Consider the following 12,726-nt stretch of genomic DNA (forward strand, 5'->3'; position numbering starts at 1 on the left):
TAAAATGTAGTTGCTTATTTAGGCTTTTCCCCTAATGTTTATAAACTAGTGTTTCTCAAACATTTTCAAGTCAAGGACCCCCAAATTAATGTGTATTTGTCTGCGGACCCCCAGCTGAGAATGTTATGCCAGGGACCCTCATACAAGATTTGTGTTGTTAAAATGTTAAAAACAATATTCCTCATAAAAATAAAAATAAAACATTTTAGATTTTTTTTTTTTAATAGCAGATCTACAAGCTCACCACGCGTTGCATCGCGACAGGTTGTGAGCTTGTAGATCGATATTTTCAAATAGCCAATGTAATTATGTTTACAGGGCGAAGGTGGCTCGCTTCTTTTGGGCTTGTTTTCATAGACCCAGTTGCTTGTTTCTCTCTCAAAACATGGCAACGCTGCCAGACGAGCGTCCAGTCTTATTAATTTTTAATGGGAAATGGCTGCGTTTCTTCTCATCTAAACCTGCGGAGCTGCTTGAGGGAACAAAAATCCGCGAAATCTATGCATTTAACGCGCGTTCTGACGCGAACCAACGTTTTGTAGTCGCCGCTGCTTTTCGGCTCTTTCTCGAAAAATGTCGATCCACTCGATCGTGTTTTGAAGGATGAAAGATGTATCTTTTTTTGTTTTTAACCCTTTGCCTCCCATGATCTGCAAACAATTGAGGTACAGTATACAGTGCAATGGTTCCCAAACGTTTTAGCTCGGCACCCAAAAGACAAATGCAATGTCTCCCCGTGACTACTAGTGGAAATAGCAGGTCTACAAGCTCACAAGCTGTGAGCTTGTAGATTGGCTATTTTCCACTACTTCTTAAACATTTTGTTTTCAAATGTATGGATTTATTTTTTGGGCATTTATTTATGAAATAATTTAGATAAATGTCTGAATTTGTTTTTAATTCGTGACCATTTTAGATTTTCTGTGGGGGGGTGATAATTATTTTTTTTTTAATTAAAAACAATGTAGGAAAGGAAAAAATAAAGGGGATATTTACTCGCGACCCATAAAAATGGACCTGCGACCCACAAATGGGTCCCGACCCACTGTGTGGGAACCACTGGTATAGTGCTATTATAGTCGCATGCTTTTTTCCTCTGATGGCCTCTGCATTGTAATTTATGCAGATTAAAGGCAATAGTAGATGATATTTTATCTGCACAGGATGCACTTTTGCGTTCCTTTTTTACGCGATTTAAACCCATTTAGGTAGACATTAAAATATTCTCATTTATGCGAAAACGATGCCTTTGTTTAAAAGCTGTTTAAAATAATGCTGCATTATTCATTTTGTTACACAGGAGGCATTGTGCCGCTCGTAAGGCTGTTAGGTTGACGGAAAGACATCCAGATGCTCAAGTTTTGTGAATGAAATGTGCTTTAGTTACAACGTAAAGTACCCTCCCCTTGCATGTCTTCTGACAGTTAGCAGAACATATTCTCATCAGCAGCAACAGCCGACTTGATAGTTTATCATCACCCTTTTCTTTGTGATATACTGTATGCAATGTAAATTGCTTCCCCATTTAATGTCAGAATTCAAATGTTTTGATTGAGGATTCCTCGTGATCGGAAAGGGTTTGAATTAAGACCAGCAACACGCAGGTAGATTTGGTCAGGAGGAGGCTTAATATTCCAAAACTGTTTGGCTGTTAACCACACAGCTTTTGGATGTCATTATATCTGAAAATTAAAAACATCAATATTAGGCTAATAAAGCAGATTTACAAGTGCAATATGTGAGCTTGTAGAGCAGCTATTTTTTATTAAAGGTATAGTGAGTGATATTTATTTGCTAAAATAAGTGTTAAATATCTCTTCTGTATTCATTCATTGCCATATAGTGTTTGTTCAGTAACAGTATTCTCCATGTCTCTCCATTTTGACCAAAAACATTTTGTTTAAACCAAAAACTATCACTTACCCTACCTTTTTAAATACAACATGGAGCTTAAAACAATGACACTGTGTGAACTATGGCCCAGAAAGAAAAAGTTACCCCCGCCACTACACACCCACAGACACACACACCATTTGTAGCCATATGGATATTAATACATTTGAACAAATTTGTCCATGTTCCCACCCTGGCAGAAAATGATGCGCCAGGTGACAACCAATGACTTCTGCATGAGTGGCAGGCCGTCATGCTTGGCAGAGGACGGCCATCACCCCGCCAGCCACTTTGACCTAGTCTGCGCTTCTCAGTCCAGCAAGTTCTACCCCCCTCCACCGCCGTCCCTCCAGATGACGCTGGGCCCCATTCCTTTGCCGGGCCAGAACCCCCACAAATCCATGGCCTGTCAGAGACAAGAAGGGTTAGGGCCTGACCCTTGCCCGCAGCAAGGAAACTTGGGAGGGATCAAAAATGGCAATCAGTCGTCTGAGGGGTCCAAGAAGAAGAAGGCGACAGGAAAGTCTGGGAGACGCGGTAGGCCAGCAGGAACCACAAAGCTAGCTGGTTACAGAACCAGTACGGGACGACCTCTTGGTACCACCAAAGCCGCTGGCTTCAAGACTAGCCCAGGGAGGCCGCTAGGTACAACCAAGGCCGCGGGGTACAAGGTTAGTCCTGGAAGGCCCCCCGGCAGTATCAAGAGCCTGTCCCGCCTTAACAAACTGGCTTACGGTACCACCTGTAGCGGAGCGAATTTCCCCTTTCCCCTGCCACACAAAGAAGGCATCTGTGAACCCTTATGCAAAGAGAAGGCAGCCAATGAGTAGATGAGCTGGCATGTTTGCGTTCATGTCTACCCCCTCAAACCATGGAATGACAGACGCATGTTTTCAACTTGCTATCAGATACCAAGCGTGTTTATTTTCAGTCCTAGTCAGCTACAAGAACAAGAGGAGAAGGATTTATTTTCTTTTTCTCTTTTTTTTTTTGTGTTACTTTTGTTGATGTCATCATCTGTGTGCCTGTTACCTGAACTTTCAGGTCTTCAGTTCTGCAACTGGGCACCTAACATACACAGTATTGTAACTGCCTTTTGAAAGTTTGGTGGGTAAATTGAAAGGATAATTTGTTGTTCATATTCTGCAAGTATTTTCCCTTTAGTGTCACTTGCATGCAGATGTCATTGAAGCACCTGAGATAGCACATGGTGTGACACAAAACTTTACCAGGAGTGCTGGAAAATTGTGAACAAGAAGGGGGAAAAAGATGATTTTGAATTGCGTCCTAAATAACGCATTTTATGTTGTAGAAGCAACATGTCTACAAATCAAGTTGGATGTCATAGAAAATCTTGTTTTATTTCAACAGAGATACTTCAAGAAAAAGTACTATATTTTAATTTTTAGTCTCCATTTACATCCTAATGTCAAGATTGCATTCGGCATTAAAAAACAAATCATGTTGGTGAAATCATGTAGTGTTGACAAGAATAAGGATATACGTGTGGCTCCAAGCCTCATGTATAAAATATTAATTAGGCACATATTTTATACTTGCAATTAAGTCATGATTATTGATTTGATGCTCAAATCAAGTTTAGTTCTTTCCTCCAAATGCCTAATCTGAGTTCCCAGAAATTCTCGCATAAAAACGGGACGGGCGAGAACTACCAAATGCCTAAAACAAAATATGTCTATAACTGAATCTTTTCAATATTTGAAACTTTTTACACCTTACATCTGGTGTTTAGTGTTAAAGGGATATCTAAAACATTTTCCCTTCATCAGGTATGATTTGCATCGATGGAGGAAATGTTTTACCTCTATTATGTGAACAATGACTTGTCAGTGTTGTTTGTGGTCATTTCATTTAAACCAAGTGGGCTTGCCCACTGGTTTCAGTGAAGAAAGCCAACAAGCCAGCTTTGTGGTTGCTGAAATAGAAACATAATCTCTGCAATGTGTCAGATGTATGAAGAATAACAGATTAATATTCTAAATATTAAATTGTCCCCTGTAATCTGTGATCGAGAATGTAATGATCTGATTGCAGTTTTATTGCTTTCATTTTGTGTTTGTTTGTATTTAGTTTGTTCCCCTGTTCTACAGTATTTATATAGAGGGACTGACATCAAACTAAGGCCTCAAATAAATTGTGTTCATCCTCACAGCTGAAGATAAACCAAAAAGATATGGGTTTTATGATTTGCATTTTACGTTTTACAGACAATCTGACATAATCCAGAGAGAATTGAATACAAAATGATGACATTCCATTGAAATAATAATACACTTAAGATTGGCAAATCAGTCCATAAATTTGATTTAGCTAACCGCTAATTCCTAAAGGACAGTGGTCTGATATGATGGAAGATGTGTTATGAGTTATCTTTTCACCCACACATGCATAACAGTAGCATTATTCATCATTTAAACATTTGGGTGCACTCAGTGGTTGTAATGTGCTATGTGTTACATTTGATACTATCAATTTTGATATTGTATTTTGATACTTAATGTGTACACAACCCTCTAGCACTTATTTTGTCAAACCAATATATGGTGTACAGTGTTCTTGAGTTTGGTTGTATTATTAGAAACACATTTGCCACCATATACATCCAATACCAAAGAATTTGTTTTCTACTAAGCTATCAAAATTTCTGTACTAGTGTGTATTTGATAACAAAACAGGACATTAAAAGAAAATATCAAATTAAACTTGAAATATAACTTAGTATGTAACGTGTAATTGACAAGGCACATATTACCACTGTCGTATGATAATGCTAGTATCAATTTGTTAGTACGAAAGAAACTAGTGATCTGCTTAGGAAATGTGTAACCAACATAAAAATTATGAACATGGCAATTATAAATTAACAAATACATTTTTATATTGTCACAATGTAACTTTTGTCTTCCTGCCGTCGTCACCCTCATACCCAACTCTTTGTTTATATTCATCTGTTATTTTACTTTGTGGTACAATAATATTTTTTTTTTTTTCATTAATAAGACTGTAGCTTATTTGGACATATCACTCAATATTAATATTTCTTACTGTAAATATGATTGCTGTTATGGCACGCAAGCTAATTGTGTATTTTGTGAAGTTTGGTTTATATAATGTTTATGACGGAATGGTTGTTAACAGGATAGAATTGACATCAACCAGCAGACATGGAAGCTTTGTACACGCCAGCCACTTTGGCTGGTAACCAGTCACTGTTCGGAGGTCCCATTGTAGTTGGCTGGCAAAATAGTGAAAGTGGCTAGTGAATTTTGGAATGTGCCAGCCTCTGGACTATGGACATAACTCGTATTCTTACCCTGGCGCATATGATTTTGTTATTCTATTCTGATATAATGCGGAATGTATAGATACACACAGATGAGTTGGCCTCAACTAGTGAAAGGTAGTGTCCGCTGTTCACAAATTCCCATTCAAACCACATTATGTAGATAACAAGTGAACATTTGATCCGTTTTGTGTTTAATGATCTTCTAGATGGTTTTCATTCTCAAAAGTAATCACTTTGTCATACTAATGCTATATTAACATTACAATAACAGCATTACAATACCCTGTCAGTATCTGTGTGTATCTAAACACTTGAATAAATATATTACTCAGAAATATCAGTTTTCCTTAAATGTAACAATGAGTTGAAAGAACCTTCAAAAGTATGCTTCTGAACACCTTAACATTTTCATTTAACCAGTTTTCTTACTTATTGTTGAATGTGTACGTTGCACTGAGGCTATGAATCTTTGTTCCTATGCGGACGAGAGAAAGGTGATACAAGTTGTAGGTAAGGGGCAGCTCATTGTGCATGGGCTATCACAAGTATAAACGTGAATTATTGTTTCCATTTTTGCCAGTCCCCTTTCAAAGGGTGGTTTCCTTTACATTCCCTCTCTCTCTTCCAAGGTCTATAGACTAACTTCAGTCTTTAATAGAGATTACCTCTCACATACTGAGTGTCTTTAGGGAAATGTGAAGCCCAGTTATCACAGTGGTGTAATAATCACCCAAGCCTCTAACCTCTGAACCTTTGTACATATATTCTGCTTTATTCTTGCATGATTGTCGTGGAATGTTCAAAAGTTGTGTAATAAATTTTAAACTTAAAGAAAGTTTTCAACACGTTATTTCACAAGGCCTTAAACTAGGCTACATGCCATCGGATACTGTAGTAGAATATAGATTGATACTAGATAGATGAACCTTAATTTCTTTATTGATACCTGTGTGGAAATTCAGGTGCCCTAGCCCGTGTTGCCATGTCTGCTTATTATAAGCGACTTTGGGCTTGTTTTTCTGTAAAGTTGCTTGTAAATATTGATAGTTGCGGGTTGCGTTTTTTTTGGGTCTTTCGAAAGTTCAGTTGCTTATTTTGGATTGCTTATTTTTATTGTGTCATATGTTGTTTAAGTGGTTCTCAAACATTTTCATGTCAAGGACCCCCTAATTAACATGTATTTGTCTGCAGACCCCCCATCTGAAAATATTTCATACTATGGACCCCCATACAAGATTTGTGCACATTTTCTTCAAGATTTTCTTTTGAAAATAGCAGATCTACAAGCTCTCAACCATAGCTCTCAACGCAGCAGCAACCACAGTAAGCATGAAAAGAGTCTGTGTAAGAGTGTGTGTGTTTAGTATGTACAATATGATAGAACCATAAAACCAGTGGTGTAAAGTAAGTGCATTTACTTAACTACACTTTTGATGATTTTTAAATTTGCAGTACTTTATTTCTACTCCACTACATCTCAGAGTAAAATATTGTGCTTTTACTCCACTCCACTAAAATTATATGAAAACTTTAGTTACTAGTTACTATAGATTCTGATTATTATTACAAAACTTACATGAACCACTTCAGCCCTATACATACATTTCGGCCATTTGAAAATAGCTGCATTGTGAGCTTGTAGATCTGCCATGTTCAAATGATTGTTATACATTTTATACATTTGAAAACATTCTGCATAATGAGTAGCCTACTTATGAGTACTTTTGGTACTTTAAGTACTTTTACTCGAGTCAATTTTTAATTCTGGACTTTTACTTGTAACAGAGTATTCTACATTGCAGTATTGATACTTTTACTTTTACAGTATTGACACTTACAAATGTGAGTACTTTTTCCACCACTGCATAAAACCGCTTGTTATATTACTTCTATTGAAACCTACAGGTTTCAATAAAACCTACAGGTTTCAATAATGTAAATGGCGGATCTACTAGCTGCATAGAGTTATAATCACAGAGTTATAATCATAGAGTTATAATTATAGAGTTTAAGAGTTATAATATATCGATTAGCTGGAATCTCTGCTATTAGAAATGAATGGGACCATGACCCGGAAGTAAAACAAATAATAGTAAAGTGGTCCGTGCTGTTTTCGTTCCGACGACTTAGATACGAAACATTTGTTCCTGTCTGGAAAAGGGAACATGAATTCCTACTAGTGTCGGATAGAAATCGACTGAATAATGGCGAAAGTTTCAGATAAATTCTATTTTGTATATATTTTATTGTTTATGTTTTATCTTTCTGATTGGTTACAGATGTCGCCTGTGACTGCACAAGGTAAGAGCCAGTCTGTCACCTAGCTGCTTGCTAGCAAAACACACGGCGAATTGAGACAGTGCTAGAAAAACTGTTTCAACTAAACCATCTTTTCACTGTTCTCATTTATTGTGAAGTCTAGATGAAATGGAACTTCAGTTTGAGCAACACAAAACATTTCAGTTATCGTTACTACATGATATTGCCTGGGTTTATTATTAAACTTTGATGCACAAGTGTGCTCTCTCTCTCTCTCTCTCTCTCTCTCTCTCTCTCTCTCTCTCTCTCACACACACACACACACACACACACACTCACTCACTCACTCACTCACTCTCTCTCTGTGTTTCACTTACTCTGTAGATAGATAGATAGATAATGAATACCTAGATAGACATATAACAATCAGAATGAAAACCTTCACTATATGGGGTGTTGAGGAATTTTCCATGCTAAACCTCTATATAAGTAAGATCTGTCCAGATTGACGTGAACTAACATCTGATTTTTTTGTTTGAACATCTTGTGTAAACAGTCTACCTTTTGTTTATGGTTCTTACCCTACGTGACTTTTGCCATGAGTACTGATTGCATTTTGTGACATGCATTACTAAGGTACAGAGTTAAGACCTGAGAACTCTGCATGAGGAGACACCCATTACTAATGTGTTAGTTAGGACCTAAAGCCAGGAGGGCTATCCATGACAAGGGTCATGACCTGTTGTTGTGACCAACCATGTCGTCATTGCCAGAATCTCCTCTGGCTCTGAACTGGCATGTATACAGAGATGCTCTTTTACTTATATTTTGTTATAACAGTATCTATATGTTTTCTCAGTAACATCATGATCTCACAATGGACTGTCTGTGTGTGCCTCAGCGAGTCAGCGGGCCTGCATGCTCTGCTCAAGGCCACCTCGGAGTTGACTCCTCTGGGTAGTGCCTCTGACCCCCCCCCCCCCCCCCCCCCCCCCCCGATAGTTCCTTTGAGAGGGGCTGAGAGGCACTTTATCTGTGTGCCTGTGGGAGTAAGATTTCAGTGCAACTCTGACCGCCGTGTGGAGCAGGCTTGCATCCGTTTGTTTGATCGCCAAACGATTTAATAAATTGACCAAAGACAGCTGGTTTCATCTTATTTTATTCCTCATTGCGTTATTCAAAGGCAGCTGTTTCAGGGGTCAGCCCTACAGTCCCTCAGCTCTATATTCCCCCAGTTTAGGGTTGGGCTTAGGGCTGCCTGAGGGAACATGGGTATAGATATGCTCCTATATGTTTTTGTGCCATCATTTCCAAACTGAGGGCTTTTGAATGTATGCATGTTTTCGTTCAATCGCCTGGTGTAGTTCTGGAGTAGAATACCTGCAATCCTATTGGTCCGTAATGGACCAAATGGTCCGTAATGGTAATTTGTACTAAACAAAAACATAATTGTCAGTCAGCAGTCAAGTTGTCTACAGAACTTCAATTAGTGTTCTTTCTTTATTGTTTTTCCCTTTCTTTACAGAAAACGACGAGCTACCGGAATTCAAGTTGTCAGAGGACTTGGAGAACAGCCCCAAGTTTGTGGAGGCGGAGGACATTCAGTCTCAGCCAAAGAGACAGTTTAAGACCGCTGAGATGGCAGACGCCTTGATGGGCACGGAAACTCCCATCAATCCATCCGACCTCGAATCTCTCTTCCCCAGAGATGTGAAAGACTTCCAGTCAGGGTTCTCCCCGCCGTGTGACGAGAATGAAGCGCAGTGTGCTGCCCCTGAATTATCACTAGAGGAGAGGAGCACGGACACAACAGAGCAGGTCAGAGCAGGTCCATTGGTGTCCTTGTCATTCTAGAGATCTAATCAGGGACTATTTAGACGCATGATAGTGATAGATTAGACAGTAAGGCGAATGCAAATGAATTGCCACTAATGCAATATAAACAGTGTTGTATTCAAACAGATTTCCAACTCACTACTTCTGAGATGTTATTGTATACCTTTGTGTGTAGTTGTTGGTACTGGGCTTCTCAGAATCCAATTCAGGCAGACATCCAAGTCTGTTCCCCTGGCAACAAAAGATTGCATAATAACAACAGTTGACCCCTCCTTGGTTGGGTGCTTCTAGGTGATCTTGCAGTTGGTGCACGCAGATGACGCGTCGTCCGCTGAGGAGCAGAACTCCACAGAAACCACCAAGACCTACAAGGTCAACTGTGACAAGAGGAACATCACAGGAATGGACAACTTCACCGTGCTGGTCCTGGACGCTTCACAGGTAGTTCTGTTGTCATGTCATAAGATAACCAGCAGCTCAGTGGGTAAAGCATGGCGCTGAGCGCTGGCACTATGCTGTTTGGAAGACTGCTTCTCAGCGTTGTGTCCGGCGGTGAGTGACCACCAGCATAAATAAGACCTGGAAAGGCTATACGTTGTTATACCTTTTAAAACCGGGAAAGCATCTGCGTCATTTTAGATGTTCCGATGTGTATAACATGATTATTTTATGATTTTTCAGAAAACCTAGGTTAGGATTTCGGTGTTTTTAAAATCGGCCTCCGGTCTACATGGGTCAATTTGGGGGTCCTTAACATGAAAAAGTTTGAAAACCACTGCAAACCTACTGTCCTTAAATGATGCGTGTCTTCTCTTTTATCTCCAGGACTTGATGGAGTTCCTCAATGCTAACAGCACAGAGTGCTCTGTGGTCTTGTTCTTCACCACCTGGTGCCAGTTCTCTGCCGGTTTGGCTCCTCACTTTAACGCCCTGCCCCGGGTCTTTCCCAGCATGCACTTCCTGGCGCTGGACGCCTCGCAGCACAGCAGGTAAATGGACTTTAACAATGTTTTCACATTCCTTCTCTCTGTCCACCCCAGGACACCATGTGAAATGTCATAATGGGTAAAGGGGGAAAAACAACAATAATAATAATCATTATAGTAATGGGTTAAATATTTAAAGTAAAATATGAATATAAAAGGTTGTTTAGCTGTCTTCATTATCTGGTTGCAACAGGGCAGACTGCCCATATGTTGTAGGAAGTGTCACCATGTCTTGTAGGCTCATTGAATGTTTTCAATGAGCCTTTCCCTTGCAACTTATGTCATATGTCAAAACCAAAGTTATTCATATATTATCCTGGATAAATAACCTGTAAATTGTATTGTTTTGGCACCACACTAAAAAGCAGTGATCCTCATATTATGTGTGGTTGTGTCTCCTGCCAGTCTGTCCACTCGGTTTGGCACCGTGGCAGTGCCCAACATCCTGCTGTTCCAGGGAGTCAAACCCATGGCCCGCTTCAACCACACAGACAGAACCCTGGAAACACTCTCCTCCTTCATATGCAATCAGACAGGTACACAAAGAGTCCAAATTCGTTTAAATTCAATCCAATTGTATTCTATCACAAGTTGTCTCAAGACACTTTATGTAATAGAGCAGAGACCTGATGTTTTCTCCCTGAGCAAGTGTTAATGGCAAAGAAAAATTCCCCTTTTAACGAGAAGAAACGTAGAGCAGAACCAGGCTCTAGGGTGGATGGCCATCTGCCTCGACTGTGTCAGGGATGAGAGAGAGAGAGAGAGAGAACAATTATAATACATGTAGTAATGACAACAATAACAATAATAGTAGAAAGAATGACCATTGTCAGCCTCAGGGGTACCGTCCTTCATGGTAAATAGCCAGTGTTTGGGTTTTCCTCCTCCCAGGGTTCGAGGTGAGCGCCGACAAGAACGTGACAGAGGCGGACCTAGAGGGGCCCCTCTCCAGCGTTCCTTTGAAGAGCATTGATTGGCTGCTGGTGTTCTCTATACTTTTTATCACTGGTTTCACGGTGTACGCCATCCTACGCACCGACAGTATACGCTGGCTGATTCCAGGACAGGAACACGAGCACCAGGACTGAATGGACTTGAAATGATTGGGATGTAAATAATGATTTCCTACACTGTAAAGTCCAGAGTGTTAATTTACCTCTGTGAGTTAAATTAACACAAATGGACCAATTGGCTTTTGGTTCCATTTGTACTCTCTGAGTTACAGACCCATACGGGTCCAAGAAGAATCAAGAGGGGTTATTTGACACTAATCAAAGGCAAAAAGATGATTTTGCGCACTGTAGCTCCTTGGTATCCACCAAAAAAAGTGACGTTTCGTGCAACACTGCTCTTCTTCAGACCAGTGTTGCTCAAAACTCCACCTTTTCTGATGGATGCCACAATAAAGTTATAGCAGGGAGCTACAGTGTGCAAACTCATCTTTTTGCCTTCGATCCATGTTCTTTTGAGTTCAGCACATGCCTTTAATTGGTTTGTGGATGTGCGTGACCTCCTTTTGATCCTCCTGGCTATTTGACACTACCATGGATTAAAGTTCTAAGTCACCACAACTGATTTCAGTCATTTTTATAAGATTTAAGAGTATTAGAATGGGTCAACTAGCAGTAGAATACATGTTCAGAAGCATCTTCCATAAAACCCTAATGGTCTTGGATATTTCATAAAAGCAAACGTAAAAACCTCAATCTGCAACATGTATTCAACTGGTTGACTGTATGTAGAACAGCAAGAACATAGTTTTAGAATGATAATACCTAAACGTCATAATTCTACATATTGTGCTAATTGTTTAGGAAACAGTGCTAGTGTGTGCGTGTGTGTGTGTGTGTGTGTGTGTGTGTGTGTGTGTGGGGGGGGGGGGGGGTCTTTCACGCTGTTTCACAAATCACAGATTGGGACTAAAACTAACAAACATCAGCTGTGAGATTTGATTTTGCTTTCATTTCTACACTACTCATACAGGTACAAGCAGAAAAATGCAAGTACGGTAAGGTCCACAATACTGTGATAAAATAATAATAAAGGATATAATAATATCCATTGGTTCCATTTGTACATTCTCAGAATTAAATGAACACTGAGGACTTTACTGTGTAATGCATTTGGTTTGTTTGTTATTAAATAATTGCTGCTTATTTTCTTGTGTAAAGACTTGTAAAGATGAATAAATTATGTGTGGATGACTTGTGTCTTGTACCAGTTTGTGTGATGTATAGTTATGTCAGTTAGTCATTATGAGGTGTCCTACCTGACACCACCACAGGGGTCTACATTTCTCCAAGGAACAGTAGGGAGACCACAGTGCAAGATATTGTAACATTACCATACTATTTTGACAAAATAAAGATTTATTCATTGAAATGATTTCTGGATAGCAGCTTTAACACTGAGGAATTTGCTGTGTAGTAGGTACCATAGACCACG

The 12,726-nt window shown here is 39.5% G+C and overlaps 2 protein-coding genes across 2 annotated transcripts; both read left to right on the forward strand.

Moving 5' to 3' along the window:
* The first annotated feature begins 486 nt into the window (after window positions 1-486).
* On the forward strand, window positions 487-5,942 carry cUnh5orf24 (chromosome Un C5orf24 homolog). Its single transcript, XM_080435760.1, has 2 exons — window positions 487-665; window positions 2,094-5,942. Exon 2 carries the CDS (start codon window positions 2,097-2,099, stop codon window positions 2,721-2,723), a length of 627 nt encoding a protein of 208 aa, XP_080291886.1. The 5' UTR covers window positions 487-665; window positions 2,094-2,096; the 3' UTR covers window positions 2,724-5,942.
* Window positions 5,943-7,340: 1,398 nt separating this feature from the next.
* Window positions 7,341-12,475, forward strand: txndc15 (thioredoxin domain containing 15). The gene is made up of 6 exons (XM_080435480.1): window positions 7,341-7,501; window positions 8,985-9,277; window positions 9,587-9,736; window positions 10,121-10,284; window positions 10,687-10,817; window positions 11,173-12,475. The coding sequence occupies exons 1-6, from the start codon at window positions 7,405-7,407 to the stop codon at window positions 11,367-11,369; spliced, it is 1,032 nt and encodes a 343-aa protein (XP_080291606.1). The 5' UTR covers window positions 7,341-7,404; the 3' UTR covers window positions 11,370-12,475.
* The last annotated feature ends 251 nt before the right edge of the window (window positions 12,476-12,726 follow it).

Source organism: Gymnoscopelus braueri (genome assembly GCF_963280865.1).
Source record: "Gymnoscopelus braueri genome assembly, chromosome: 8".
In the NCBI taxonomy this organism is placed as follows: domain Eukaryota; kingdom Metazoa; phylum Chordata; class Actinopteri; order Myctophiformes; family Myctophidae; genus Gymnoscopelus; species Gymnoscopelus braueri.